The following is a 27,396-nucleotide window of genomic DNA, read 5'->3' as shown; positions in this document are numbered from 1 at the left end:
GTTTTTTGGCGGTTTGTGGGCGTTAAAGTGGGTGTACGGATTTAGTATTTAGTTTGAGAAAAATATGTATTTTTTTTGGTATTTTAATTTCAATTGAAAAGAAAAGAAGTTTGATTTGTTATGAGCTGGTCATACTGGTTGTTGTGAAAAGTAGATGCGCTAAGAAAGCACATCTTTCAATTTTCTCTCGTAAATTGTAAAGCGTTCTCAATTTTTTAGCGCGTTCTGCAATTTTTGTAAACTGAAGGAAGTTTGAAGTATAGCTGTCACGGACTAGACGCCGTTCTTGTCTGTAGGCATATTTTGAACCAAGATTAAAAGAGACACCGATCAACATATTTGAATGTGTTGGTAGAACAATTGCTGTCACAGACCCGACGCTGTTATTGTCTGTAGGCAATATGTTCATTGTGAAATTCAACAGAAATCTGCGAAAGTATGCGATAAAGAACGCCAAGTTTTTCACGTATTGAATACAAACACAAGTACGTGTAGACAGAGATCCCGTTCCGCATTAAGTGTTGGTGCACCAAATTTACCGTACTCAATCAAGACTCCGCAAGTCTGTTTGAAAATTATCTCAGGAAGCGGAGAGCGTATTTTTGGTGACCAAAGACGGATTTGAACAGGGGCATAAATAGCCGCTAGGGCAAATAAAACACCGCCAACGTGTCGCTAAAAAGTCGTAATCCGCTTAATGATCCAATACAATTTAAGAAGCAAAAAGATGAGTTCCTCCGATCAGCAAGATTCTGTTGAATCTGATCGGGAGAATTTGAACGACACTATACTCGAAAGTACGCATCAAGATGTAGAAGAGGATGTACCTAAGAAAATTGTACAACTGGGTACGTGTGTTATCTCACAACAGAAGATAGGCAAGAGCGACGACTCCAAAACTTCAGCGCTCCGAGCAGACATGCACATTAAATCTCTATCTAATCGACAATTGAGGCGGCTTGAATGTGTACGCGATACGCAATACTATGGGAGTAAACATAGAACGGGTTAAGAATACAATACTGACACCAACGGATGCCATGATCATCCTTTGTACGCGAATATTCAAAATCCTCAGAGAACCACCGCAGTCCTTTATGATCTACCTAAGTTTTCTGGAAATACTGTGGAATGGCCGCCCTTCAAAAGAAGTTTTGATGACTCAACATCTCTTTTTCAGTACAATAACTTTCAGAATCTGATGCGTTTACGAAAATGCTTGTTTGGGGAAGCCAAAGATACAGTGACATCCCTACTTATATATCCCGACAACGTACGAAATGTCATGGAAGAGATGGAATTCAGATTTGGTCGGCCGGAATTATTAATTCGCACTCAACTAACAAGAATTCGTGAATTCCCAAGGGTGCCATATAATAATTTTTCCATTAACTCTACAGTGGTATGATAACAAAAAGAGTATTGAAATGTCTAAAAGAGTAAGACTTCAAATAGCCGGTGTACAAGCTGAAATACATTACGACCTGAAAGGCGTACAAACTGTAAAGAGCTTGAATTTACCAGTATGTGTCATGTGCGTACAAACTGTAAAGAGCTTAGATTTACCAGTATGTGTCATGTGCACCATTTAAAATTCCGCGAGTTTACTCTCCCAACTTAAGTTGTTATGAAAAATTGGAAATGCATATTTTTGTTGACGCAAGCCAGGCCGCCTTTGCAGCTTTTGCCTATTTACGTGTTCTTAATCCAACCAAAGTTGATGTTGCCTTTGTCATTCGAAAAACGCGTATAGCTCCGAAGAAACTCCTTTCTATTCTTAGATTAAAACTACAAGCTGCCATTCTTAGGGTTCGGTTAAATCGCTTGATACAAGATACCTATAGAAGACATCTTGTTTTGGAGTGATTTCAAAACCGTACTGCAGTGGATTTTTTTGAAAGCAAGAAACTCCAGCGCTCCGATCAGACATAAAAAGTATTAAACATGATATTCGAAATGCACATTAAATCTCTATCTAATCGACAATTGAGGCGGCTTGAATGTATACGCGATACGCAATAATATGAGAGCAAACATAGAACGGGTTAAGAATACAATACTGATACCAACGGATGCCATGATCATTTTTTGTACGCGAATATTCAAAATCCTCAGGGATCCACCGCAGTCCTTTATGATCTACCTAAGTTTTCTGGAAATACTGAGGAATGGCCGCCCTTCAAAAGAAGTTTTGATGACACAACAACTCTTTTTCAGTACAATAACATTCAGAATCTGATGCGTTTACGAAAATGCTTGATTGGGGAAGCCAAAGAAACAGTGACATCCCTACTTATATATCCCGACAACGTACGAAATGTCATGGAAGAGATGGAATTCAGATTTGGTCGGCCGAAATTATTATTTCGCACTCTACTAACAAGAATTCGTGAATTCCCAAAGGTGCCATATAATAATTTTTCCATTAACTCTACAGTGGTATGATAACAAAAAGACTATTGAGATGTCTAAAAGAGTAAGACTTAAAATAGCCGGTGTACGCGCTGAAGTACATTACGACCTGAAAGGCGTACAAACTGTTAGGAATTTAGATTTACCAGTACAGTCCTTTTCAAGGTATCACTATGAACACCTCACCAACCTACCAATCCTTGATTATACCTACGTCAAGCCAGTTTTTCTAATCGGGCTCGATAACGCCCACTTAGGGTAGCCGCAAAATATTGTAAAAAAAGAAACTACAAAACTAGAAATAATTAACACAAAGCTGGGATGGTTAGCTCATGGCCCAGGCCAGCAAATGTCAAAATAACGCCATATAGAAACTTTTCGAGTACATTTCGTGGAAAAAGAGACCAAATGGCATGATTTAGTTACCGAGTTTGTGGAATCTGAAAATTTTGGATTGAATAATTTGTCTCTAATAGAATCCGTTGATGATACTAGGGCAAAAAAGCTGTTGACCGAAACATTTTGCAATAGGATTACTATGGAAGGAAAACGTAATTATGACTAACAGTTACAAGATGACTGGAAAGAGGTTACATGGAATCGATAGAAAAATGAACGCTAACTCAGAGTTTGCTAAAAAATACAAAACGGAAATGGCCAAAAGTCTCTCAAAGGACTACGCTCGAGAACTTAGTACCTCTGAAACTAGTGACTCTTCCTATATTGTATGGTACATACCCCATTTCGCGGTAAAAACATTACAAAAGCCATTTAAAATGTCTTCGACGCTGCTGTTGAGGTCGAAAGTATGTCACTTAACAAAGCGTAACTCAAAGGTCCTGACAACTTAAAGACTTTGGTAGCCATTCTTATGCAGTTTAGACAAAACAAAATCGGTATACCTGCAGATATATGGGAAACGTTTTCCCAAATAAAGGTGCACGAAACTGATCAACACGCTAAGCGCTTTTTTGGCGAAATGGAGACTCTACTCAGCCAATTCGACATTATGCTATGACTTCCTTAGTATTTGGCGCCATATTATTATTATATCAAGAATCGCAATGCTAAAAGAGAGCAATTTCCAAGAGCAGCAGATGCTATTATTGAACATCATTACGTGGATGATCTCGTCATAAGTTTTACTTCAGAGGAAGAAGGCATCGAAATCTGTAAATATATTGTGGAGGTTCATGAATATGGAGGTTCCGAACTGCACTATTTTTGCTCGAATTTCGAAACATTACAGAGCGTCATGAGTAGTAAAAACTTCCAAAAGCAGTCAAATTATCTACAAAACCAGTTGAGCAGTGAGAAGGTCTTGAGCATATATTGGAATACGCAGCAAGATGTCTTTCAATTCGAAACTAAGTTTTATCAAAAACCGAAAGAAGTAATAAATGGAGGTCGAGTTCCAACTAAGAGATAGCTACTAGGCATAGTTATGGCAATATTTGACCCATTTGGCTTGATTGCGGACTGATGATATATCTGATCATATATCTGCCAAAATTCTTGTACAGAATACATGGATCTATGGTACAAATTGAGATGAGGCTATACCAACAGAGTTACATCAAAATTTGAACCACTGGCTATCAGAACTGTGTCATGTGCACCATTTTAAAATTCCGCGAGTTTACTCGCCCAACTTTAGTTGTTATGAAAAACTGGAAATGCATATTTTTGTTGACGCAAGCCAGCACGCCTTTGCAGCTGTTGCCTATTCACGTGTTCTTAATCCAACCAAAGTTGATGTTGCCTTTGTCATTCGTAAAACGCGTTTAGCTCCGAAGAAACTCCTTTCTATTTTTAGATTAAAACTACAAGCTGCCATTCTTAGGGTTCGGTTAAATCGTTTGATACAAGATACCTATAGAAGACATCTTGTTTTGGAGTGATTCCAAAACCGTACTGCTGTGCATTTTTTCGTAAGCAAGAAAGCTTAAACCATTTTTCGGCCACCGAAATGCTGAGATCTTAGCCAGTACTACATCAACGCAATGAAACTGGGAACTGTCATCCTTGAACACCGCGGACGCTGCCACTCGATTGTGTAATTTACAAAAAATATGTAACGACAGTCCTTGTATACTTCCCTTCAGTTCTGCAGTAGGGACGCGGTGACATGGCTCAAGGCAAAAAGCTTTTTTTGTGCCTAAAACGCTGTGCCGCTGTTGACGTCAGCAGAGCAGTCGGCGCAGCGTAGAAGACTGCCCACGAAAACGATCGTGCAACAAAGAGAGGCAGATATTCGGATATTTCCCTCTCTTTCTTGTCTTATAATCTGCCTGCACTCCGCGCTCGCAGAGACAAATTTCGGCTGGTCCGTTATTTTTTTTTGCGTCTCTTCGTTATGTTCGGCTAGCGACTAATATTTCGGCGGAAAAATTTTCGTGGAGAAGCGACATGTGAATGCCCTAATATTTTATTTTATTTATTTTATTTTATTTTAACAAATTAAAGCTAGTATATAATACTAAAATTAATATTTAAAAAGAAAGAAGGGGCGCTGGAAGCTAAAGTCCTTCGGCCCGGCTGTTTAAGCTAAATTACGATATCTAAATTCGGAGATGAACTGTAGTAATGTATTCTTTCAATTTTTTGATGTTTGGTATGGAGGGGGATGTGAGAAGGGAGGATGGAACGGTGACGGATCCAAAAATGGAAAATCGTGTATGATTTAAAGCCTGGCCGGTATCGAGAAGATGTTCGATCGAAGAAATAATGCCTCCGCAGAAGCGGCAAGGCGGGGGGAGCCGTGGAGCAGCGACATGTGAATGCCCTAATATTTTAGGAGCATTATTGTGTATCGAAAAAAACAACTAATATTGTTTTATAAAAGTAAACTATTTGATTATAGTAAAATTTAGTAAATTGAATTTACTTATAATGTTATATTTACTTATTATACATTCTTATTACAATATAATTTTATAGTTAAGTTATAGAAATTTAGTCCGTTAAAATTGATTTAAGTATTTAAAACATTTAAGTATTAACATTTAAAAAAAAATCGTATTGTATTTTTTACTCAAGAAGTAAAAACTATATAGTCGGATATATTTTACTTTAGAAAGGGTATAGGTGCAGTGGCACGCGCCAACAGCGAAGAGAAAACAAAAGAAATCTAGTAAAGGGGTGAGAAGACTTGGTGCATTCTGTTTGAGTGATTGAAAGGGAAGCATCAATTTTAATGGTGCGCAGCAGAGTTACTTTAATCGTTTAGTTAATATAATAAAGTCAGGTAAGTGCTACATTAAGTTTAAGATGTTGTGCATTGATCTTAGTTTAAAGTACGTAAATTTTGAAGGTATTCAATGGGTTCCGTTAGCCGAAAGTGGATGACGAAATGTTTTGTGCCAATAAAAATTCTGCAACAAGCTATAAAAGGTAAATATACAATTAAACAAATAAAACGCATTTTTTAAACATATGTTTTTTCAGGAGCGTTGGCCAAGGATTCAGAGGACCCGGACAAAGGTTTAAGAACGGCGATGTCTAACGTTAAAAATAAGCTTACGAAGCAAAAAAACAGAAACAATAATTGTACAATTTTTGAAAATCTAAATAGTACCATATAATTAAAATGAATTAAAATGAAATGAATTAAATTCTATATTTTTTTAATTGAAAACTCAAGGAAAAATTCTGATTTTCACAAGTGATTCACTTGGGACGTGTCCCTTGCAAGTGATTTCACAAGTGACAACTCAAGGAAAAATTCTGATTTTCCCAAGTGTTTCACTTGGGACGTGTCCCTTGCAAGTGATTTCACAAGTGAAAACTCAAGGAAAAATTCTGATTTTCCCAAGTGATTCACTTGGGACGAGTCACCGGCACGTGACAGGCCATACGAAAAATGAGTATAAGGAACAAGTGAAATCCCGTAGGACTTCGAAAAATTTTCATTTGAATTTTCACTTGTGAAAATGCGGACATCCCATACAATTTTCTATATGGAGCGTCACTTGTTCTTCACTTGTGCAAGAGGACATGTCCCACGGGATTCACAAGGTGATTCACAAGTGAAACTTTTTTTTTGGAACTGAAGGGTTGGTACAAGCTTCTTGAAATCGCCACGTTCAGACTGGCCACAGATGATTGACAAAGCTTCAAGGGATCCATTGGAAGAGGAACTTTGCGAACGAAATTATCAGGTAGTAGTCTCAGTAATAGATTTTCATCCATTCTCTTCTTACAGTAATCTAAAGCGTGTTTTAGTCTGGGTAATGCGTGTAGAAAGAATTTGGCTTAAACTTGCATCCAATAGAGGATTTTTGACTGCCAACGAACTATTTGATGCCGAAATCGAGATATGTAGACTGGTGCAGCAAAAGGCATACGCAAATGAGATTACGTCATAGCTAAACAACAAAGTGCTGTCAAAGGATAGTGCAATTTATGGACTTTCGGCTTACATAGAGACAGATGGCATTCTACACCCCGCGGATCGAATAGATGAGGCATCATATCTACAAAGCTCAACACGGCGACCTAATCTGCTTCCGACAGGTCACAAAGTGTCCACCATTATCATGACATACTTTATGTAAAATATCATCATCAAAATCAGGCGGTTATAATCAACGAAAGTCGACAAAAGTTTTGGATTCCGGAAATTGCTCAACAATGTAACGCCTGAATGCTCTAGATGTATCATAGACCGAGGATTACCGAAAACCACCATTGCCACCTGATCGGCTGACGCCCTACGTTAGCCCATTAACATATACAGGGGTGGATTTGTTTGGTCCACTAACCGTATCAGTCGGTCGCTGGGCAGTTATGTTTACTTGAATGACATGCAGAGCAACTCATCTTGAACTAGCTGCAGACCTTTCGACAGATGCATTTATAATCTGTCTACAAAATTTCATCAACCGTAGGAGTACACCTGTAATTATTCGAAGCGATATCGGCACAAACTTGATCGGTGCTAATAGCTGAAGGTTCATGATAGTTTGTTGGATTTCGATACTATAGCGAACGAAGCGGCTCAAAAGGGTACTAAATGGATCTTCAACCTAGCGCCGGTGGGTGTTGCGAATGGTTAATTCGAATCATAAAGGATTGTTGATGAAAACTTTATGCGATATTTACCGACGAGTTGAGACTCTTCAGTCAGTATTGATAGAAGCGGAAAACATTCTGAATGCGCGACCTTTAACTGAAATACCCTTAACAAATGAAGCAGAAGAGCCTTTGACTCCAAAACACTTCGCTCAAGCCCTTAAAGAGCGCTTATGGAAGAGGCTGATAGTTGAGAATCTCCCTCAACTCATGTGTACAACTAAATGGTATCATAAAACAACTCCATTTCAAGTTGACGACTTAGTACTTGTAATGGACGCCACTGCACCGAGAAGTACTTGGAAAAAAGGAAGAGTCATATAGGTGTTTGTCGGAAAGGATCAATAAGTTCGTTCTGCCGAGTTCAAAACTGAAGATAACTTGCTACGACGGCCAACATCCAAGTTAATTGAACTTCAGTTAAGTAATGAATCCAAGACGATTCACGGGAAGGGCGGATGTAAGGATTTATTATTTAAGTTGAGAAAAATATGTATTGTTTTTGGTATTTTTATTTAAATTTAAAAGAAAAGAAGTTTGATTTGTTGTGATGGTCATACTGGCAATTTGAAGAAAACAATTAAGAAAAGTAGACGAGCTAGTAAAGCACAAAATTGAAACGCAGAATAAAGATTGAAAACGACAATTTTTGTGTATTTGATTGAACAGTGGGCGTGCCAAATTTTTGTTTGGATCAATCGATAGGTATTGATTAAAACAATTAATTTGAGTTCAAATTTTTATTCTAGCATTAAATCTGTAAAAAACACAGTTTTTGGGCGGTTTGTGGGCGTTAGAAACAAAATTGCGTTGCGCAGGAAGTTCAGGAACCTGCATGCCAATAACCAATAGCCTTGCTCTTATAGTTTCCGAGATCTCAGCGTTCTTACGCACAGACAGACAGACGGACATGGCTAGATCGACTCAGCTAGTGATCCTGATCAAGAATATATATACTTTATAGGGTCGGAAACGCTTTTTTCTGCCTGTTACATACTTTCCGATGAATCTTGTATACCCTTATACTCTACGAGTAACGGGTATAAAAGTTACCTAACTAGAAATTATTGCAGAGGTGAAAACAAAAGATCCCAATTTTAGAGATAGAATTTTTACATCTGGTCTCGACGACACCAAGAAACATTATAGCTTTATTATTGTTCAGGCCTTGTCGACGGTCGAACATTGTAATCGATAGGTAGACTAAGTATTGTAAGAGAAATCTAGTATTTGTTAATTTATCCGATCTCGTATGGATTTCTTGGCCCTTGAAGTGCGGGCCTACTAATATCGGTTTAATGGATGCCGCCATAAATTGTGCCTTTCATTGTCTTGTGAATCGTAGGAGGGCACACTGCGGTAAGATTAAGTTAGTTTGAAATGTATGAGGCTGATTTGAATTGTTAACAGAATAAAACGATCGCCCCGATCGCACCAATCGAGCGCCACCAGGCGCACGCCGCCCTTAAAGTTCACCCTCTCTTCGGACCTACGCGTGTGGGGTAGTCGTTAACAAGGCAACTCCATATGATGCAAGACAACGCCGCAGCCAGCGGCCAGAAGGCACAGGTGCCGCCATTTTGGAGAGCGCTGAGGCAGCGCCGCATTTGGACCTGTTAGGATGCAGCATTCCCCGAAGAGGAGCTCGCGGCTGAGAGGAGGGGAAGCCACCCCTACAGCAGCGCGAGCGGATCAGCAGCCAGTGAGTAGTGGAGCAGAAAACCGGCCGCGAGTGAACATAACCTCGGCGGCGGCCATTTCTAGCCCAGCCACTACGGTGACTACAGTAGCGTCCCAACCGAGGAGTACTGCTGTCACAGCTGCGGGATCAGAGCCGGAGACGAACCAGTCCCTCACGTCGGACCTTTTGAAAAGGATCGCGGCGTTGGAGGAGGAGCTAAAGCAGGTTAAAGCCCTGAACAGTGTGAGCACCGCCAATTGCGCGCCAATCGCAGTTGGCCCAAGCGCAGATGGCGCCAACAGTGGAGCGTCGGGGTGGCCGCCATCTTGGAGCGGACCGCCATTAGCCACATCTAACGGTGAGGCCTCAACTAACGGGGTCGGGCCGGTCCCACATAGCGGTGTCGGTGCGAGCAGTGCGGCCTGCACGCTGCCGCCATCTTGGAGTGGACCGCCATTGCTAACGACTAGCAATCATTTTGTGGAGCCACTGTGTGCTACAAGTGTTGCGCAGACAGCGCATGAATTCGTGCTACCGGGCGGGAGCACCCACAACGTGGCAACAGCATCGCCATTTGTTGGGTCCTACGCCCCGATAACGCCGAATGAATCCCAAAGAGTGTACGGGCCAAGGAAGCTTCCGGACCTGCCTGTATTTGGAGGGCAGCCCGAGGAGTGGCCGATCTTTAACTGTGCGTTTGTGGAGACGACCCAAGCATACAACTGCACAGACTTGGAGAACAACCAGAGGTTGTTGAAGGCGCTGAAGGATGAAGCACGCGAGACAGTGAAGTCGCTGCTGATTCACCCTGGGAACGTCAGCGCCGTGATGGAGCAGCTGCGCTTTAGGTTCGGCCGACCGGAGCAGCTTATACGCAGCCAGCTGAACAGCGTGCGAGAGGTGCCGCCGATTTCGGAGCAGCACCTGGCGAGGATCGTTCCCTTCGCAACCCGAGTGAGTAACCTCACGGCCTTCTTGCAGTCAGCGAAGGCGGAACAGCACCTGCGGAACCCAACGCTAATGGAGGAGCTTGTGGCAAAGCTTCCTACGAGCAAGCGAGTAGACTGGGCCAGGCACGCTGCATCGATCGAACCCTTTCCCACTGTGGCGCACTTCAGCGTGTGGCTGCAGGAGTACGCAAACGTCGTGTGTACGGTTTTGGACGTCGAGGGAAAGGAGCCGAGGCGTCGAGTTCTACATGCGAGCGTCGACCAGAACGGATGCGATCAACAGGATGATCGGCATGGAGGTTGTCCAATTTGTGGAGGGCAACATGCTGCGACGAGCTGCAGGGAGTTCATTGGAGCTTCGCCACCGGGTAGGTGGAGCATGGTGAGGAGGCATCGGCTCTGCTTCACATGCTTACGGAGTGGACATACGACCAGAACCTGCGATGTACATGGCGAGTGCCAGATCAACGGATGCCGCAGATTGCATCACCGTCTGCTACATGGTGCGGACGAGGAGCGAAGATGGCCGGCGCAGCGAGGTGGCTTCAGGAGCCACAACGGAGGAAACCAGCAGTCAGCAGTTTCCAGACGCGGCCCGGACAGGAGGTCTTCGCCACGAGGTGGTTACAGGGACCACGAGGGGAGCCTACAGTCGGCTGTCCCCAGAAACAGCCTGGAGATAAGGGCCCCGCAGCCAGCGGAGGCGCCCGTGCAGAGGAACTTAAACTGCGTTGACGCCGAGGGAGGCCGACTTCTGTTCCGTATACTGCCAGTAACGCTGTACGGAGCTGGTCGCCAGGTGGATACATACGCGCTCTTACATGAAGGATCCTCCGTCACGATGATCGATGACGAGCTACGGAGGAATCTGGGAGTGCGAGGCGTACATCGACAGCTGAATATACAATGTTTTGGAGGAAGGGCCAGCAAAGAGCCCAGAAACGTGGTGAGCCTAGAGATAAGTGGAGCTGGGAAGCCCACTCGCCACGCTTTAAGGAACGTGTACTCCGTTTCGAGCCTGAGTCTGCCAATGCAGACGTTAGGTCGACGAGATGTCCAGGGCGTGCATAAGGATGCGCGTCTGCCGATGAAGCCCTACATCAACGTGGTGCCTAAGTTCCTCATCGGACTTAGGACGAGGCGGTTTGCCAGAGAGGGACCGTATGCGGCCGCAACCGAGCTTGGATGGGTTGTGTTTGGGCCAGTAAGTGGGCAATCGACTACGCCGTCACCGAAGTCCTGCCTTCTAGCCGTGTCAATGGATGATACGATGGAAAAGATGGTGGAGAACTACTTCGAGATGGAAAGCTTTGGTGTGAAGCTCGCGCCACAGGTCGCAGGCAGCGATGACGCGCGGGCACAAAGGATCCTCGAAGATACCACGGTGAAAGTGGGGCGTCGCTACCAGACGGGATTACTCTGGAAGGACGACTACGCTGTGCTGCCACGGAGCTATGAGATGGCGCACAGACGGCTGATCAATGTGGAGAAGAAGTTGAAGCGCAACGGGCAGTTGGCGCTGGAATACGATCGTATCATCAATGATTACGTATCCAAAGGATATGCGAGGAAGCTGCAGCAGGATGAGGTCGCGGTGACGAGCGACCGGCTATGGTATTTGCCACATTTTGGTGTCGAAAACCCGAACAAGCCCGGTAAGGTCCGGCTTGTGTTCGATGCTGCAGCCAAGGTTGGAGGAACCTCGCTAAATTCGGCGCTGGACAAGGGGCCTCAGCATTACAAGCCCTTGCCAGCCGTGCTCTTCCACTTCAGGGAAGGAGCAGTCGGAGTCTGCGGTGACATCAAGGAGATGTTCCACCAAGTGCTGATCCGACCCGAGGATCGATGTTCCCAACGATTCCTTTGGAGAGATGGCAACGACGATCGAGACCCGGATACGTACGAGGATGACAACGTGATGGTTAGCTTCGTGTGCGCAAAGACGAAGTGCGCGCCGATGAGAACGATGTCGATCCCAAGGTTGGAGCTGCAGGCAGCGGTTCTTGGAACCAGACTGATGAACACTGTCCAGGAGGAGCACAGTGTGGACATCAGCGAGACGGTGTTCTGGACGGACTCAAAGACGGTGCTGAGATGGATCGGCAGCACCCACCGCCAGTACAAGCAGTTTGTTGGCAACCGAGTGGCGGAGATTTTGGAGGGAACTAAGCGTGTTCCAGATGCGCCTGAGGAGGGAACTAAGCGTGTTCCAGATGCGCCTGATGAAGAGGAGATGCCCGGTGATTTTGGTGGATGCCCGGTGATTGGTGGCCGCGGATGAATTTGCCATTCCGTTCCAGAGATTCTCGAGCTTCAGTCGCCTGGTGAGGACCACAGCATGGGTCTTGAGGTTTGCGCGTTGGTGTCGCAAGCAGAGAAGCGAGATCGAGGAGTACGGACTCACTGCATCGGAGTGTGAGGCCGCGGAGAACCTGTTAGTCAGACAGGCCCAGTTGGAGACGTTCCCCGACGAGATGAGGTCGGGGCGGAAAGGACGTCGCCAGCTCGAGTGAGATTCGAGGTCTGGCGCCTTACGTGGATGAACATGGAGTTCTGCGAGTTTATGGCAGAGTTGATGCCGCGCTGTGCATGCCGTACAGTGCGAGGAGGCCCGTAATACTGTCACACAGGCACAGTCTTACGGATTTTATTGTGAGACACTTTCATGCCCAGATGAAACATCAAAACGTGGATGCGACGATTGCTCAGATTCGGACGAGATTCTGGGTCACGAAGATGAGACGAGTGCTGAAGGAAGTAATCTCGTCGTGCAACGAGTGCAAGTTGCAACGATCGCGGCCGATGCCGCCGATAATGGGACCCCTACCAGAGGATCGACTGGAAGCGGGAGGATGGCCATTCAAGTACACCGGATTGGACTACTTTGGGCCACTGCTGGTGACTGTATCCCGTCACAGAGAGAAGCGTTGGGTCGCCTTGTTCACATGCTTGACGACAAGGGCGATTCATCTGGAGATGGCTCATGACCTGTCGACGGATTCCTGCATAACAGCGATCAGGAACTTCGTCTGCCGTAGAGGACCAGTACATAGACTGCGGAGTGATAACGGCAAGAACTTCGTGGGAGCTGACAGGGAGGCCAAGCGATTTGGAGACGTGTTCGAGACGGAGAGGATACAGAGTGAGTTGTCCAGCAGAAGCATTGAATGGGATTTCAATTGCCCATCGAACCCGTCTGAGGGCGGAGTATGGGAGCGGATGGTGCAGTGCGTCAAACGAGTGCTGCGCCATACCCTGAAGGAAGTCGCGCCGAGGGACCATGTGTTGGAGAGTTTCCTGATCGAGGCGGAGAATGTAGTCAACTCGCGTCCGCTCACCCACTTGCCGGTGGATGCGGACCAAGAGGCGCCGTTGACGCCAAATGATCTGCTCAAGGGAGCAGCTAACCTGCCGAATACGCCTGGATTGGATGCGGAGCTGCCCAAGGAGGGTTCTACGCGAAAGCAGTGGAGGATTGCTCGCATGCTGCGAGACCGTTTGTGGAGGAGGTGTGTCCTGGAGTACCTGCCAACTCTTGTGCGCCGCGAGAAGTGGTGCCGGAGAACGGAGCCCATCCGCCAGGGCGATATGGTCTTCGTCTGCGATCCTGCCTTGCCCAGACGAGAGTGGCGCAAGGGAATCGTGGAGGAGGTCTACAGCGGAGCTGATGGAGTCGTCAGACGCGCTACTGTGCGCGTGAACGACAATGGCCTATCTCGGACAATGTTGCGGCCCGTCTCAAAACTTGCAGTTTTGGATTTGAGTGAAGCGGTTCTTCACGGGGTCGGGGATGTCGACGGTCGAACATTGTAATCGATAGGTAGACTAAGTATTGTAAGAGAAATCTAGTATTTGTTAATTTATCCGATCTCGTATGGATTTCTTGGCCCTTGAAGTGCGGGCCTACTAATATCGGTTTAATGGATGCCGCCATAAATTGTGCCTTTCATTGTCTTGTGAATCGTAGGAGGGCACACTGCGGTAAGATTAAGTTAGTTTGAAATGTATGAGGCTGATTTGAATTGTTAACAGAATAAAACGATCGCCCCGATCGCACCAATCGAGCGCCACCAGGCGCACGCCGCCCTTAAAGTTCACCCTCTCTTCGGACCTACGCGTGTGGGGTAGTCGTTAACAAGGCAACTCCATATGATGCAAGACAGGCATAGTATACAGCGCATCTGCACCAATACACCGCTATCCTATTGCACCACTCTCCCAGTGCACCACTCTCTCGCTCTCCCGCTCTGTTCGCTTCTCCCCGCATAGCTTACTTAGGCTTAAGTTAGTGTTAGTACTGTCACCAACGAATAAACCGCAGTCGATTCCTTGACTTTTTTGTTCAACCGCAGTTATTCCACGTGTGCATTCATTTCTTCCGTGGATTTTCGCGCTCGCGCATTCAAGTGTATCTTCACTACAGCCGGCATCGCCACGCCGAAACCGAAACTTGGCACCGCCGCCCTCCAGCGTCAGCAACGCCCGCAGCCCCCGAACATTTTGATTCATCGAGCCTAAGCTTTGTCCAAATTAGTAAAGCTTTTCCATCAGGTCTGTAGTCAGCCGTACGATTTGTCTAAAATCCAAGTCTCAGTAGTCTCAGTAATAGATTTTCATCCATTCTCTTCTTACAGTAATCTAAAGCGTGTTTTAGTCTGGGTAATGCGTGTAGAAAGAATTTGGCTTAAACTTGTATCCAATAGAGGATTTTTGACTGCCAACGAACTATTTGATGCCGAAATCGAGATATGTAGACTGGTGCAGCAAAAGGCATACGCAAATGAGATTACGTCATAGCTAAACAACAAAGTGCTGTCAAAGGATAGTGCAATTAATGGACTTTCGGCTTACATAGAGACAGATGGCACTCTACACCCCGCGGATCGAATAGATGAGGCATCATATCTACCAAGCTCAACACGGCGACCTAATCTGCTTCCGACAGGTCACAAAGTGTCCACCCTTATCATGAGATACTTTATGTAAAATATCATAATCAAAATCAGGCGGTTATAATCAACGAAAGTCGACAAAAGTTTTGGATTCCGGAAATTGCTCAACAATGTAACGCCTGAATGCTCTAGATGTATCATAGGCCGAGGATTACCGAAAACCACCATTGCCATCTTATCGGCTGACGCTCTACGTTAGCCCATTAACACATACAGGGGTGGATTTGTTTGGTCCACTAACCGTATCAGTCGGTCGCTGGGCAGTTATGTTTACTTGAATGACATGCAGAGCAACTCATCTTGAACTAGCTGCAGACCTTTCGACAGATGCATTTATAATCTGTCTACAAAATTTCATCAACCGTAGGAGTACACCTGTAATTATTCGAAGCGATATCGGCACAAACTTGATCGGTGCTAATAGCTCAAGGATCATGATAGTTTGTTGGATTTCGATACTATAGCGAACGAAGCGGCTCAAAAGGGTACTAAATGGATCTTCAACCTAACGCCGGTGGGTGTTGCGAATGGTTAATTGGAATCATAAAGGGACGAGTTGAGACTCTTCACTCAGTATTGATAGAAGCGGAAAACATTCTGAATGCGCGACCTTTAACTGAAATACCCTTAACAAATGAAGCAGAAGAGCCTTTGACTCCAAACCACTTCGCTCAAGCCCTTAAAGATCGCTTATGGAAGAGGCTGATAGTTGAGTATCTCTCTCAACTCATGTGTAGAACTAAATGGTATCATAAAACAACTCCATTTCAAGTTGACGACTTAGTACTTGTAATGGACGCCACTGCACCGAGAAGTACTTGGAAAAAAGGAAGAGTCATATAGGTGTTTGTCGGAAAGGATCAATAAGTTCGTTCTGCCGAGTTCAAAACTGAAGATAACTTGCTACGACGGCCAACATCCAAGTTAATTGAACTTCAGTTAAGTAATGAATCCAAGACGATTCACGGGAAGGGCGGATGTAAGGATTTAGTATTTAAGTTGAGAAAAATATGTATTGTTTTTGGTATTTTTATTTAAATTTAAAAGATAAGAAGTTTGATTTGTTGTGATGGTCATACTGGGAATTTGAAGAAAACAATTAAGAAAAGTAGACGAGCTAGTAAAACACAAAATTGAAACGCAGAATAAAGATTGAAAACGACAATTTTTGTGTATTTGATTGAACAGTGGGCGTGCCAAATTTTTGTTTGGATCAATCGATAGGTATTGATTAAAACAATTAATTTCAGTTCAAATTTTTATTCTAGCATTAAATCTGTAAAAAACACAGTTTTTGGGCGGTTTGTGGGCGTTAGAGTGGTCGTGGCACCCGGCTGGAACCTGCATGCCAATAACCAATAGCCTTGCTCTTATAGTTTCCGAGATCTCAGCGTTCTTACGCACAGACAGACAGACGGACATGGCTAGATCGACTCAGCTAGTGATCCTGATCAAGAATATATATACTTTATAGGGTCGGAAACGCTTTTTTCTGCCTGTTACATACTTTCCGATGAATCTTGTATACCCTTATACTCTACGAGTAACGGGTATAAAAGTTACCTAACTAGAAATTATTGCAGAGGTGAAAACCAAAGATCCCAATTTTAGAGATAGAATTTTTACATCTGGTCTGGACGACACCAAGAAACATTATAGCTTTATTATTGTACAGGCCTAGTATACAGCGCATCTGCACCAATGCACCGCTATCCCTTTGCACCACTCTCCCAGTGCACCACTCTCTCGCTCTCCCGCTCTGTTCGCTTCTCCCCGCATAGCTTACTTAGGCTTAAGTTAGTGTTAGTACTGTCACCAACGAATAAACCGCAGTCGATTCCTTGACTTTTTTGTTCAACCGCAGTTATTCCACGTGTGCCATCATTTCTTCCGTGGATTTTCGCGCTCGCGCATTCAAGTGTATCTTCACTACAGCCGGCATCGCCACGCCGAAACCGAAACTTGGCACCGCCGCCCTCCAGCGTCAGCAACGCCCGCAGCCCCCGAACATTTTGATTCGTCGAGCCTAAGCTTTGTCCAAATTAGTAAAGCTTTTCAATCAGGTCTGTAGTCAGCCGTACGACTTGTCTAAAATCCAAGTCCGATTAAATTCGACAACAGCAGTTATAAATTACTGAGCCATTTTTCTTTTTTTTTCTTTTTCCTATTTTCCGACTTTCTGTTGGGTGCATATTAATGTACGACAAATCTCATTGCATTTGGCTGTGCATACATACATTGATACATCCATACATACATATAGGTTAGGTTAGGTTAGGTTAGGGCGGCTGTCGGACTATAGTCCGACACACTTAGACCTCAATAGGTCCATTGTGATACCGCATGATCTCGTTTTTTTTTTCTTCTTTATGGTCCCGTTTCTAGTAGTTTCAGCCTGTTTTAAGCTGATTAGCATGTCTTCCACCCGGAAGATTTAATAAGGGCACTTACCTTTTTGAGATTAATCTCCGATATTTCGGTAAGATCGTCGATGAAGGGGCTTCTTAAGTGTTTCAGTCTGTGTCTGCATAGGGCTGGGCAGAAGCAGAGAAGGTGTTCTACCGTTTCCACTTCTTCCTCATCCCTACAGCTTCTGCAGAAATCATTTTCGGGGCTTTTAGCCTGCCGGCATGTGCGCCAACAAGCCAATGGCCTGTAAGTGTTCGAATCAACATGCCACACTCTGTGCGGCTGAGTTTGAGTAACTCCGAGGTTTTGTTGTTGTTTATCACAGGTCCTGTCTGGTGAGAGATGCGACACTGTGGTGCGTTTTGCCAATGGGTGTTGGCTAGTGTGTTGAAGTGGATTTTTGGGCTTGCAATTAGCCTTGGGCATACCGACATTTTCCTCTCCTGGGAGGAGAGGCTTGGTGGTGCCCTGCCTGGCTAATTCGTCCGCTATGCAGTTGCCTACGATGTTCCGGTGACCCGGAACCCATATTAGGCTGATAGTAAACTGATTTGCCATCTCGTGGAGAGATCTGCGACAGTCTGCTATTGTACGGGAGTTGGTGTTTGTCGAGTATATCGACTTAATAGCCGCTTGGCTGTCACTATATATGTTTAGGTGTCCTCTCTGGAGGCTAAAGTTCCCTAAACAGGTTAGTGCGTGGACCTCCGCCTGAAAGACGCTACAGTGGTCCGGGAGCCTGAATGACTTCCTGATATCTAATTGTTCGGAGTATACACCTCAGCCAACGTGTCCTTCTGTTTGTATAGAAACAGATTGCGTCCATTCCTCTCTATCAGGAATCAGGGCCTAAAAGGGTGTGTGACTATATTCAAAGGATTTGCATAGAATCGGAATCGATTTATAATGCTGGAGAATTTTAGCGTGGCCATAAAATTTAGCTTTCCACTGCCCTGTGTCCCTCAGTCGAATAGCTGCCGATTTGGCCCTTTCCATGCCTACTAAGTCCAGGCTAGGGAGGTTCAAGATCGCATTCAGCGCTTCATTCGGGGTGGTTCGAAGGGCTCCACTAATACACAAAGCCGCCATTCGCTGTACTTTGTTTAGAGGAGTCAGTATGCATTGTTTGTGCAAGGCGGTCCACCACAGAGCCACTCCGTACAGTAGGATTGGCTTGACTACCGCTGTGTATATCCAGTTAACTATTCTTGGGGACATGCCCCATCTTAGCACGATTGCTTTTTTACAGGAGTAACAACAAGTTCTGTTTTCGAGGGATTTACCCCGAGTCCGTTCGCTATCGTCCATTCCAATAGTATTTTAAGTTTAGCGGTCATAAGATCGCAAAGTGTTTGTGGATATTTTCCATTAAAGATGATGGCGACGTCGTCTGCGTATGCCACGACCTTACAACCTCCTCCTTCCAGAATCCGCTGTAGTTTATTTACTGCGATTTTCTACAAGAGAGGTGATAGTACACCTCCTTGCGGGGTGCCTCTGTTCACTAGTCTAGTCTGGGTTGAGGTCCCTAGTGTGGCTGTGACCATTCTGCTTATCAGCAATTTATGGATTAGCCTCACCATTGGCGGCTCAACCCCTAGTTCTGTGAGAGTTTCTGTTATAGCAGTGGGGAGCACGTAATTGAAGGCTCCCTCTATATCCAGGAAGGCGATCAGTGTGTATTCCTTGATGCTGAGTGATTTCTCGATGCTGCTTACCACCAAGTGTAGCGCCGATTCGGTTGACTTACCTTTGGTGTAAGCGTGCTTTGCTTCTGATATTTGTGTCGGGTCTACGGTGGCCCTAATGTGTAGGCTTATCATTCTTTCAAAGCTCTTAAGCAGGAATAATGTAAGGCTTATTGGCCTAAAATCCTTTGCTGTGGTGTGAGTGGCCTTCCCTGCCTTGGGAATGAAAACCACCTTTGTTTCTTGCCATGCTGTTGGTAGTTCGCCTACCGCCAGGATGGATTGGAAGATTTTTTTCAACCAGTTTATGGCTATTTGTCCTGCTTGTTGGATGTGAGCCGGTGTTATCCGTCCAGGCGATTTGTATGGTTTGAAAATATGAATGGACCATTTCATTTTGCGGTCTGATAGGAGTGGATCTAATTCGATTCCCTCTTCTGCTCCTCTTTCAGGAGGATGACCTGCTTGTTGGCTCCCCGGGAAGTGAGCGTCTAGGAGCAGGTCCAAGGACTCTTCACTGGAGTCTGACCATGATCCATTTGCTTTTTGAAGATAGCCAAAAGGCTATAGTATTTTCCTGAGACTTGCGGCATCAGTTGTTTTTTCTATGTCAGAGCAGAAGGTCTGCCGTGCCGTTCGTTTTGCTCTTCTAATGGCCTTTTTGTAGGAGGCTAGTTCATACTTGTAGTTCAGCCAATTAGTGTCCTCATTTCCCGCCTTTGGTCTGTTAAACAGGCATCTGCAGTTGGTTCTGAGGATAGATAGTTGTTGGGTCCACCAGGGGGGTTTTTTTTCTTCCCCTTGGTTTCTCTGTGCGGCATGCCACTTTGAAGGCAGTGTTGCATGCCTCTGTGAATTTGTATACTGTTTCGTCCAGCTCCTGTGGGTTTGTGATGCTTTCTGACGATTCCATGGGGAGGATATTTGTCAGAACTTCTTTGTACCTGTGCCGTCGGCTCGTCTGGGGTTAGCGAAGCTGACCGGCAAGGGCGAATAAAGGGACAATACAGTTTCTATGAATCTATGGTCCGAAAAGGAGTGCTCGTAAGAGCCTGCCCAGTTTTTGAATGCGCCTACGAGTGAATCTGATAACAAAGTTAGATCTACGATCGTATGGCAAGCTTTAGTTATGAAAGTAGGGACATTGCCCCTATTGCATAAAATCAAAAAGAGACTAGCCTCTGTCGTTGTTGCAACCACACTGGGTGTGATGGGCGTTGGGGTCACAGCCTGTTACCAATCCGTTCTTGAGCATTCCTCTGCCAGTCCTCTGACCAGCGCAACTGGGGGGCTTTCCTTCTCAAAGGCCAAGTAGGCCGATAGATCCCTTATAGAGCCACTTTACAGCTCCAGGCTTACTGCGGTGTTGTCTCCGTTGCTGTAATTGCGAAGTAGAAATATACTAAGATGCCTTTTGGCTAATATGCAGGTTCGAATTTTACCTTCTTTGGGGTCAAGCATAAGCTTGTATTCCTTTGTTCCTAGTCCAGCAACCTTGCCTCCTACTACCCAAAGTTCCTGTACAAGGGCTAGGTCGGCTCCGCCTTCGGTCAGGCGAAGCAGAAGTGCAGCAGACGCTGCTCTACTGTGGTGAAGGTTTATTTGTAGAAGTCTTTGTGACATCTACAGCTTCAACATCCACCACAGTGACGTCGGCCTCCTTTGTGTCGCTGAGGTCTACGTCCTCGATGGCCAGTCCGAGCGCTCGCATCTCTCTGCTTAGCGACGAATCGGTAGAGTAGCCGTCCTCCGGCCCACCAGGTGCCTCCAACTCCTCAGCAAGCACCTGCTCGGCTGGGTTGCCGGCAATGCTGCTAGCGGCGTTGGAGTCGCCCTTATACACCTTGATGTGTATCGCACTGAACCCGAAGTTCAGCACTCCTCGAGCAGTCTCGATCGGAGCAACTGACTCCTTGTTCAGGACCAAAACCGCCTGGTTGACGTCCCCTTCATGCTCCTCCGCCTTAACGACTTTCCAGTCCTTCGTGGGGAGGTGCGGGTTGCATTCTTGCAACATGAAGAGGATGTCCTCCGGCGCCTTGATCGCTGCTGGAAGCCAGATCCTGGCTCGGGGTCTACTGGGGACATCGCGCCAGTCAAGCGCAACGATGTTCGCCCCTTCGTAAACCTCGCCGAGCTTGCTCGTCGCCTGTTTATACATGTCAGCCGACCGCTGACTGTCGCAGGCCACCACCTTGACGCTGCCCTGGCACCAGCCCGCGTCCATGTAGCAGGGCGAGGTGCCTGGCTTCTCTCGTACCATGCGCAGGCAAATGAGGGAAAGGTGGGACTTCACTGCCTTCCACTTGTTCATGGGAATCCTGCCCTCCGAATTTCCCCTGCCAATCAGGCCGAGTAGTACACGATTCTTCGTAATTTCGGCAAAAGAGACCGATGGATGGATCTTAAATCTCTTCGCCGATGGCCCGGGTAGTTCGAGGGATCGCTGCCTTTTCGCCTGAGTCCCTTCTTGAGTGGCCTTATCCTGCCCGTAGTTTGGAAGCACCTTCCTTGCCCACTCTACCTCCTTTAGCCATTCAGGCGAAGGTGTGACAACGGTGCTCCTAGTGTGTGAGCGCAGAGCCTGGCGGCAGTCCGCCTTTCTGCGTATGTGTATTTAGCACCAGCGGGTGGCTCGAGCTCCTTGGTAGTGCCTACCGCTGCTTTCGGCGCAGATGCGTAAGTAGCGGAGACGTTTGCGGCTGGCTTTCTGCCACCCATCATCCCCAGTTTGGGATGCGGCTCTTTCTGGATCGTGCTGGTATGGAAGGTGGAACCAGTGTTCATCTTATTCATGGGTTTTTTGAGAGTACCCGTCTCTGTGTTTCTTGTTGTGTTTTCTGTTTTCTTCATATATTATATAATTCGATCCCATGAGTTGCGGAGAAGGGGAAAAGTCCGCCCGGGCAGAGATCCGCGATGCCCGGGTAAGGCGAGCACACCGTTTGAGCCTATTACCAATCCGTTCTTGAGCATTCCTCTGCCAGTCCTCTGACCAGCGCAACTGGGGGGCTTTCCTTCTCAAAGGCCAAGTAGGCCGATAGATCCCTTATAGAGCCACTTTACAGCTCCAGGCTTACTGCGGTGTTGTCTCCGTTGCTGTAATTGCGAAGTAGAAATATACTAAGATGCCTTTTGGCTAATATGCAGGTTCGAATTTTACCTTCTTTGGGGTCAAGCATAAGCTTGTATTCCTTTGTTCCTAGTCCAGCAACCTTGCCTCCTACTACCCAAAGTTCCTGTACAAGGGCTAGGTCGGCTCCGCCTTCGGTCAGGCGAAGCAGAAGTGCAGCAGACGCTGCTCTACTGTGGTGAAGGTTTATTTGTAGAAGTCTTTGTGACATCTACAGCTTCAACATCCACCACAGTGACGTCGGCCTCCTTTGTGTCGCTGAGGTCTACGTCCTCGATGGCCAGTCCGAGCGCTCGCATCTCTCTGCTTAGCGACGAATCGGTAGAGTAGCCGTCCTCCGGCCCACCAGGTGCCTCCAACTCCTCAGCAAGCACCTGCTCGGCTGGGTTGCCGGCAATGCTGCTAGCGGCGTTGGAGTCGCCCTTATACACCTTGATGTGTATCGCACTGAACCCGAAGTTCAGCACTCCTCGAGCAGTCTCGATCGGAGCAACTGACTCCTTGTTCAGGACCAAAACCGCCTGGTTGACGTCCCCTTCATGCTCCTCCGCCTTAACGACTTTCCAGTCCTTCGTGGGGAGGTGCGGGTTGCATTCTTGCAACATGAAGAGGATGTCCTCCGGCGCCTTGATCGCTGCTGGAAGCCAGATCCTGGCTCGGGGTCTACTGGGGACATCGCACCAGTCAAGCGCAACGATGTTCGCCCCTTCGTAAACCTCGCCGAGCTTGCTCGTCGCCTGTTTATACATGTCAGCCGACCGCTGACTGTCGCAGGCCACCACCTTGACGCTGCCCTGGCACCAGCCCGCGTCCATGTAGCAGGGCGAGGTGCCTGGCTTCTCTCGTACCATGCGCAGGCAAATGAGGGAAAGGTGGGACTTCACTGCCTTCCACTTGTTCATGGGAATCCTGCCCTCCGAATTTCCCCTGCCAATCAGGCCGAGTAGTACACGATTCTTCGTAATTTCGGCAAAAGAGACCGATGGATGGATCTTAGATCTCTTCGCCGATGGCCCGGGTAGTTCGAGGGATCGCTGCCTTTTCGCCTGAGTCCCTTCTTGAGTGGGCTTATCCTGCCCGTAGTTTGGAAGCACCTTCCTTGCCCACTCTACCTCCTTTAGCCATTCAGGCGAAGGTGTGACAACGGTGCTCATAGTGTGTGAGCGCAGAGCCTGGCGGCAGTCCGCCTTTCTGCGTATGTGTAGCACCAGCGGGTGGCTCGAGCGCCTTGGTAGTGCCTACCGCTGCTTTCGGCGCAGATGCGTAAGTGGCGGAGACGTTTGCGGCTGGCTTTCTGCCACCCATCATCCCCAGTTTGGGATTAGGCTGTTTCTGGATCGTGCTGGTATGGAAGGTGGAACCAGTGTTCATCTTATTCATGGGTTTTTTGAGAGTACCCGTCTCTTTGTTTCTTGTTGTGTTTTCTGTTTTCTTCATATGTTATATAATTTGGTCCCATGACTTGCGGAGAAGGGAAAAAGTCCGCCCGGGCAGAGATCCGCGATGCCCGGGTAAGGCGATAGTTATAACAGGGGGTCGCCATGTCCCTGAGCACACCGTTTGAGACTGGGCTAGTTTTTGATCCGGGCCCCCAGCCAGGCACGGTCCGTATTACACCGTAGTCCGGCCCGGAGTGAGATGTTGTTTGAAAGGGGAGATGGGTAGTTGTTGTGTTGGGAGTGGGGTTGTGTAATGCAACTATTTAGATGCGGCTGAACAACTCGCATCGTTGGCATTGCTTCGTTGCAAAATACCCGCTGACTGTCCGGGACTGTTTATTTACTGGGGTTTCCGTCCACGATTCCGTGTTTGACTCATCCCACCAGCTTATTCACAGTTGGCCTCGAGAGAGGCCCGCTCGGTTGCCCCAGCTAGGCGACTTTGGAACCATCTCACAAGTTCCTCAGCCGAGCACATACATATATAAAACCGAAAAAACAATCCCTAGCATCGGAAATATTGTGCGAGTATATGCCAAGCATACGGTTTTGCACTGTTCTGCCAATTAAGGCCACCAAAAATGTATCAATACCAAAAAGAATTAAAGACCATCCACCATCTACCAAATTATTTGGTATTTTTTTGGTATTTGGTATTGTTTTCTTCCGTCAACTTATCACCATCTTCGTTGGCTGCCTGTCAATTAGACCACGTAGACCCTTCACTCCCCGAACCAGTTCTTGCTACGGCCAAAAACCATATGAAGTATCAAAGAAACAAAACACATGTAGTTGGTCAGGCTGCTAGCTGTGACCAACTCAAAGTTGTGCCTGAAAATTAATTTTTGCATATTGGCATTCAGAGCACACGTCAAATGGGAATCGGTGTGTGTATTTGTTGCGAACAAGCTAGGGGTGGATACAGCCAGCATAATTTGCATTTGTTAAAAATCGTGTAAATGTCTCAAAATTGCAATTTCTTAATGTCAAGCTGGGAATATTAGAGCAGCACTTTCAGACTGTGTATAGTGATGAATTCTGCCCCAATACAATCAAAACTACAGAGATAGGCCGATTGTTGGTGGTAAATTTGCGGATTTGGAAAATCAACAGACGTCAGTTTCAAAAAACACCCAATAATCGGTGCTTCTGGCGCCGATGGCTTTGTGGGAAATTTTTCCAAAACTCCTCATCTTGCTTCTATATCTTAATATCAGCAGCCGCAGGTTCCGCCAGCGGCAGGTTGCATTCGCCTATGCTCTGGACTCTTTACCGCTCTTAGTGCACTCTTGGTAGATGTGCACTTTTTATCGACATACGAACAACGTCAGCCAGAGCTTGAGTTGTCCGATTTCGCCGAGCACCTGCGACTGTTTCAACAACTCACTTTTACATGAACTTCAGCTCGAGCTTCCATTGGTTGCTTTGTGCGACATTCGCTCAAGACACTTCCTCTTCATAGCTGCACGCTTTTTATTTATGGTCATGCTCCCGATGCAACGTCAACAGCATGGATCTGAGTTTTCGCATGCTGCTGATATAAGAGACAATGACTTGATCCCGGCTAGCCATTTTTCAGCGCTTAAACTTCCACATCATGTTTGTCGTAAGCTCCTTGTCTACGAACCACTCAAATTTTTGGTGTGGCGCTCCCTCTCCGCGCCTCATTTTGAAACTCTCTTTAACATCATTATATGAAAGTTTTAGAAGTTTCGGGCTTAGCATTATCCGTATTGGACTTACTTCTCTTTAATAAGGTGCTTTCTCAGGATTTAAGAGTTCGGCCAATGCTCTCTGGCACTTGGCGTTCTTCAGCTTATCGCAATCTTTAGGATATCAGTCTATGGATTGCATTTCCCACCCATACGTTAATGATCAGCTTCCTACTTTTATCCGCACTTCAACCTTGTAAGCCTCAAGAAAGTTATGGGACTATGCTGGAGAGCCCTTTAGTGGACGTGGGCCCCACAAGAATTAGAAAAAGGAGAGTGAAGTCCAGCCTGTAAGGACTAGCTGAAGCAATACATCTTTGAGTATCTATTTTTAAAATATTGCTGATATGCTTACCAAATCGCAGTCTCTCTTGAAACTTGGTTCAACATGGATTTTTATGACAATGAATTTTTCAATCCTAATCTTTACCAAGTTGTCCGCAAAGATCGTCATAGTCCTGCCGCTGACTCGGTAAAAATATATTGCGATGGCCTTTCGCCCTTTATTCTAAAAAATGTTATAGATGTTCTGTGCGGTCCCCTCAAAATAATATTTTACAAGTACCTCTCCCTCTCTAGCACATTCATTTACAGATGAAAACTAACTACCGTAACTCCCATTTTTAAGTCAGGTGGAAAAAATGAAGTTTCAAATTACACACCGAATGCTAAGTTAAGTGGTATGTCTAAAAGGCTTGAAAGAATTGTGGCTAGGCAGCTAACTTTTCTGGTCGGTCGCACCATCAACCAGCATGGTTTTATGCCAGGACGATTGACTACCACAAATCTAGCAACCTTCAATCATTTCTGTATAAACTCATTTGAGAAACACCACCAAGTGTTTTTAGTCTATACTGACTTTGCAAGAGCATTTGACAAAGTCTCTCATATTGATTTAGTTGCAAAACTGGAAAAAACGCGTAAATTATAAAATGGATAAAATGATAAATGGTCCTTCCTTACTAACAGGGTATACAGAGTCGAAAACAATGGACTTTTTTCGAGCCCGTATGTGGCAAATTCGGGACTTCCTCAAGGAAGTGCGTTAGGTCCATTTCTATTCGTTTATTCATAAAATATATAGGCAAGTGCATATACGACTCTGAGTTTTTGTTATTTTGCAAATGACCTAGTATTTTTCTAGTCCGTCAGCTCAACTTCGGATTGTGCACTCCTCTAAAATGATTTTAATCGATGAGGCTCCGGATTATGCTTCCATTGAATTTCTCAAAATGCTTTTTGTTAGATACAGCAAACAAATAAATAATGTTATATATTCTTGGACGTTGATGCACTATGGTCAGTACAAACAAGTGGCCCTTACGACACCAAGCAATGCTTGTTACGCGCGGAGCCCTAAACCGATTTGGGCAAGTAAATGAAATCGCGGACATGGAAAAAGACGACATAACAATAGACAGTTTAAAATACATACTCACATAGAATGGCTAGTAACATAGAAATTTAAAAATTATTGGAAGATAGAAAATACATAAGTTTATCATAATTAGTTGCATTAGGGCTATCAAACAGTAAGACGTGACACAGTGCATTATAGTCGTCACAAAAAACCCGAAAGGAATCATGAAGGGCATAATTGGATCTACAAATTGGCAGGGACAACGGACGAAAACGACGAACTGTTCTACAGGATACATTCCAGTTGAGGGAACTAAGAAGGAAGGGAGAGTCAACATCACCATTAATTAATTTATGCAAAAACATAACTCCATGACACTTTCTACGATGGTTCAGGGTTGGTAAGTCCAGCAGGCGCAACCTCGCATGATAAGATGGCAATCGACTTCCTGTGTCCCAGTTTAAACCTCTAAAAGCAAATAAAAGAAATTTTTTTTGAACGGACTCTAACATATTTTGGTAACAGCAAATTTGAGGTGACCATATACACGAGCAATATTCCATTGACGGACGAACAAGAGAAACATA

At 45.7% G+C, this 27,396-nt stretch overlaps 2 protein-coding genes and 1 long non-coding RNA gene across 4 annotated transcripts; all 3 read left to right on the top strand.

Annotated features, from left to right (window-relative positions):
• The first annotated feature begins 4,510 nt into the window (after positions 1-4,510).
• LOC139354595 (uncharacterized) lies at positions 4,511-6,026 on the top strand. Of its 2 annotated transcripts, XR_011605556.1 has the most exons (3): positions 5,191-5,659; positions 5,726-5,805; positions 5,860-6,026. It is a non-coding gene; the product is annotated as an uncharacterized lncRNA (long non-coding RNA). The 2 variants fall into 2 exon arrangements; XR_011605555.1 differs by having other exon boundaries at positions 4,511-5,805.
• Positions 6,027-8,656: 2,630 nt separating this feature from the next.
• On the top strand, positions 8,657-12,397 carry LOC118879093 (uncharacterized). The gene is made up of 2 exons (XM_070998823.1): positions 8,657-8,844; positions 8,896-12,397. Exon 2 carries the CDS (start codon positions 9,107-9,109, stop codon positions 12,395-12,397), a length of 3,291 nt encoding a protein of 1,096 aa, XP_070854924.1. The 5' UTR covers positions 8,657-8,844; positions 8,896-9,106.
• A 308-nt stretch (positions 12,398-12,705) lies between these two features.
• LOC118879094 (uncharacterized) lies at positions 12,706-14,208 on the top strand. The gene is made up of 2 exons (XM_036822076.3): positions 12,706-14,097; positions 14,149-14,208. Exon 1 carries the CDS (start codon positions 12,706-12,708, stop codon positions 13,927-13,929), a length of 1,224 nt encoding a protein of 407 aa, XP_036677971.2. The 3' UTR covers positions 13,930-14,097; positions 14,149-14,208.
• Positions 14,209-27,396: the final 13,188 nt, after the last annotated feature.

The sequence above is a fragment of the Drosophila suzukii genome, unplaced genomic scaffold (genome assembly GCF_043229965.1).
Source record: "Drosophila suzukii unplaced genomic scaffold, CBGP_Dsuzu_IsoJpt1.0 scf_10, whole genome shotgun sequence".
NCBI lineage: Eukaryota > Metazoa > Arthropoda > Insecta > Diptera > Drosophilidae > Drosophila > Drosophila suzukii.
This window is presented reverse-complemented; position numbering and strand designations above follow the sequence as displayed.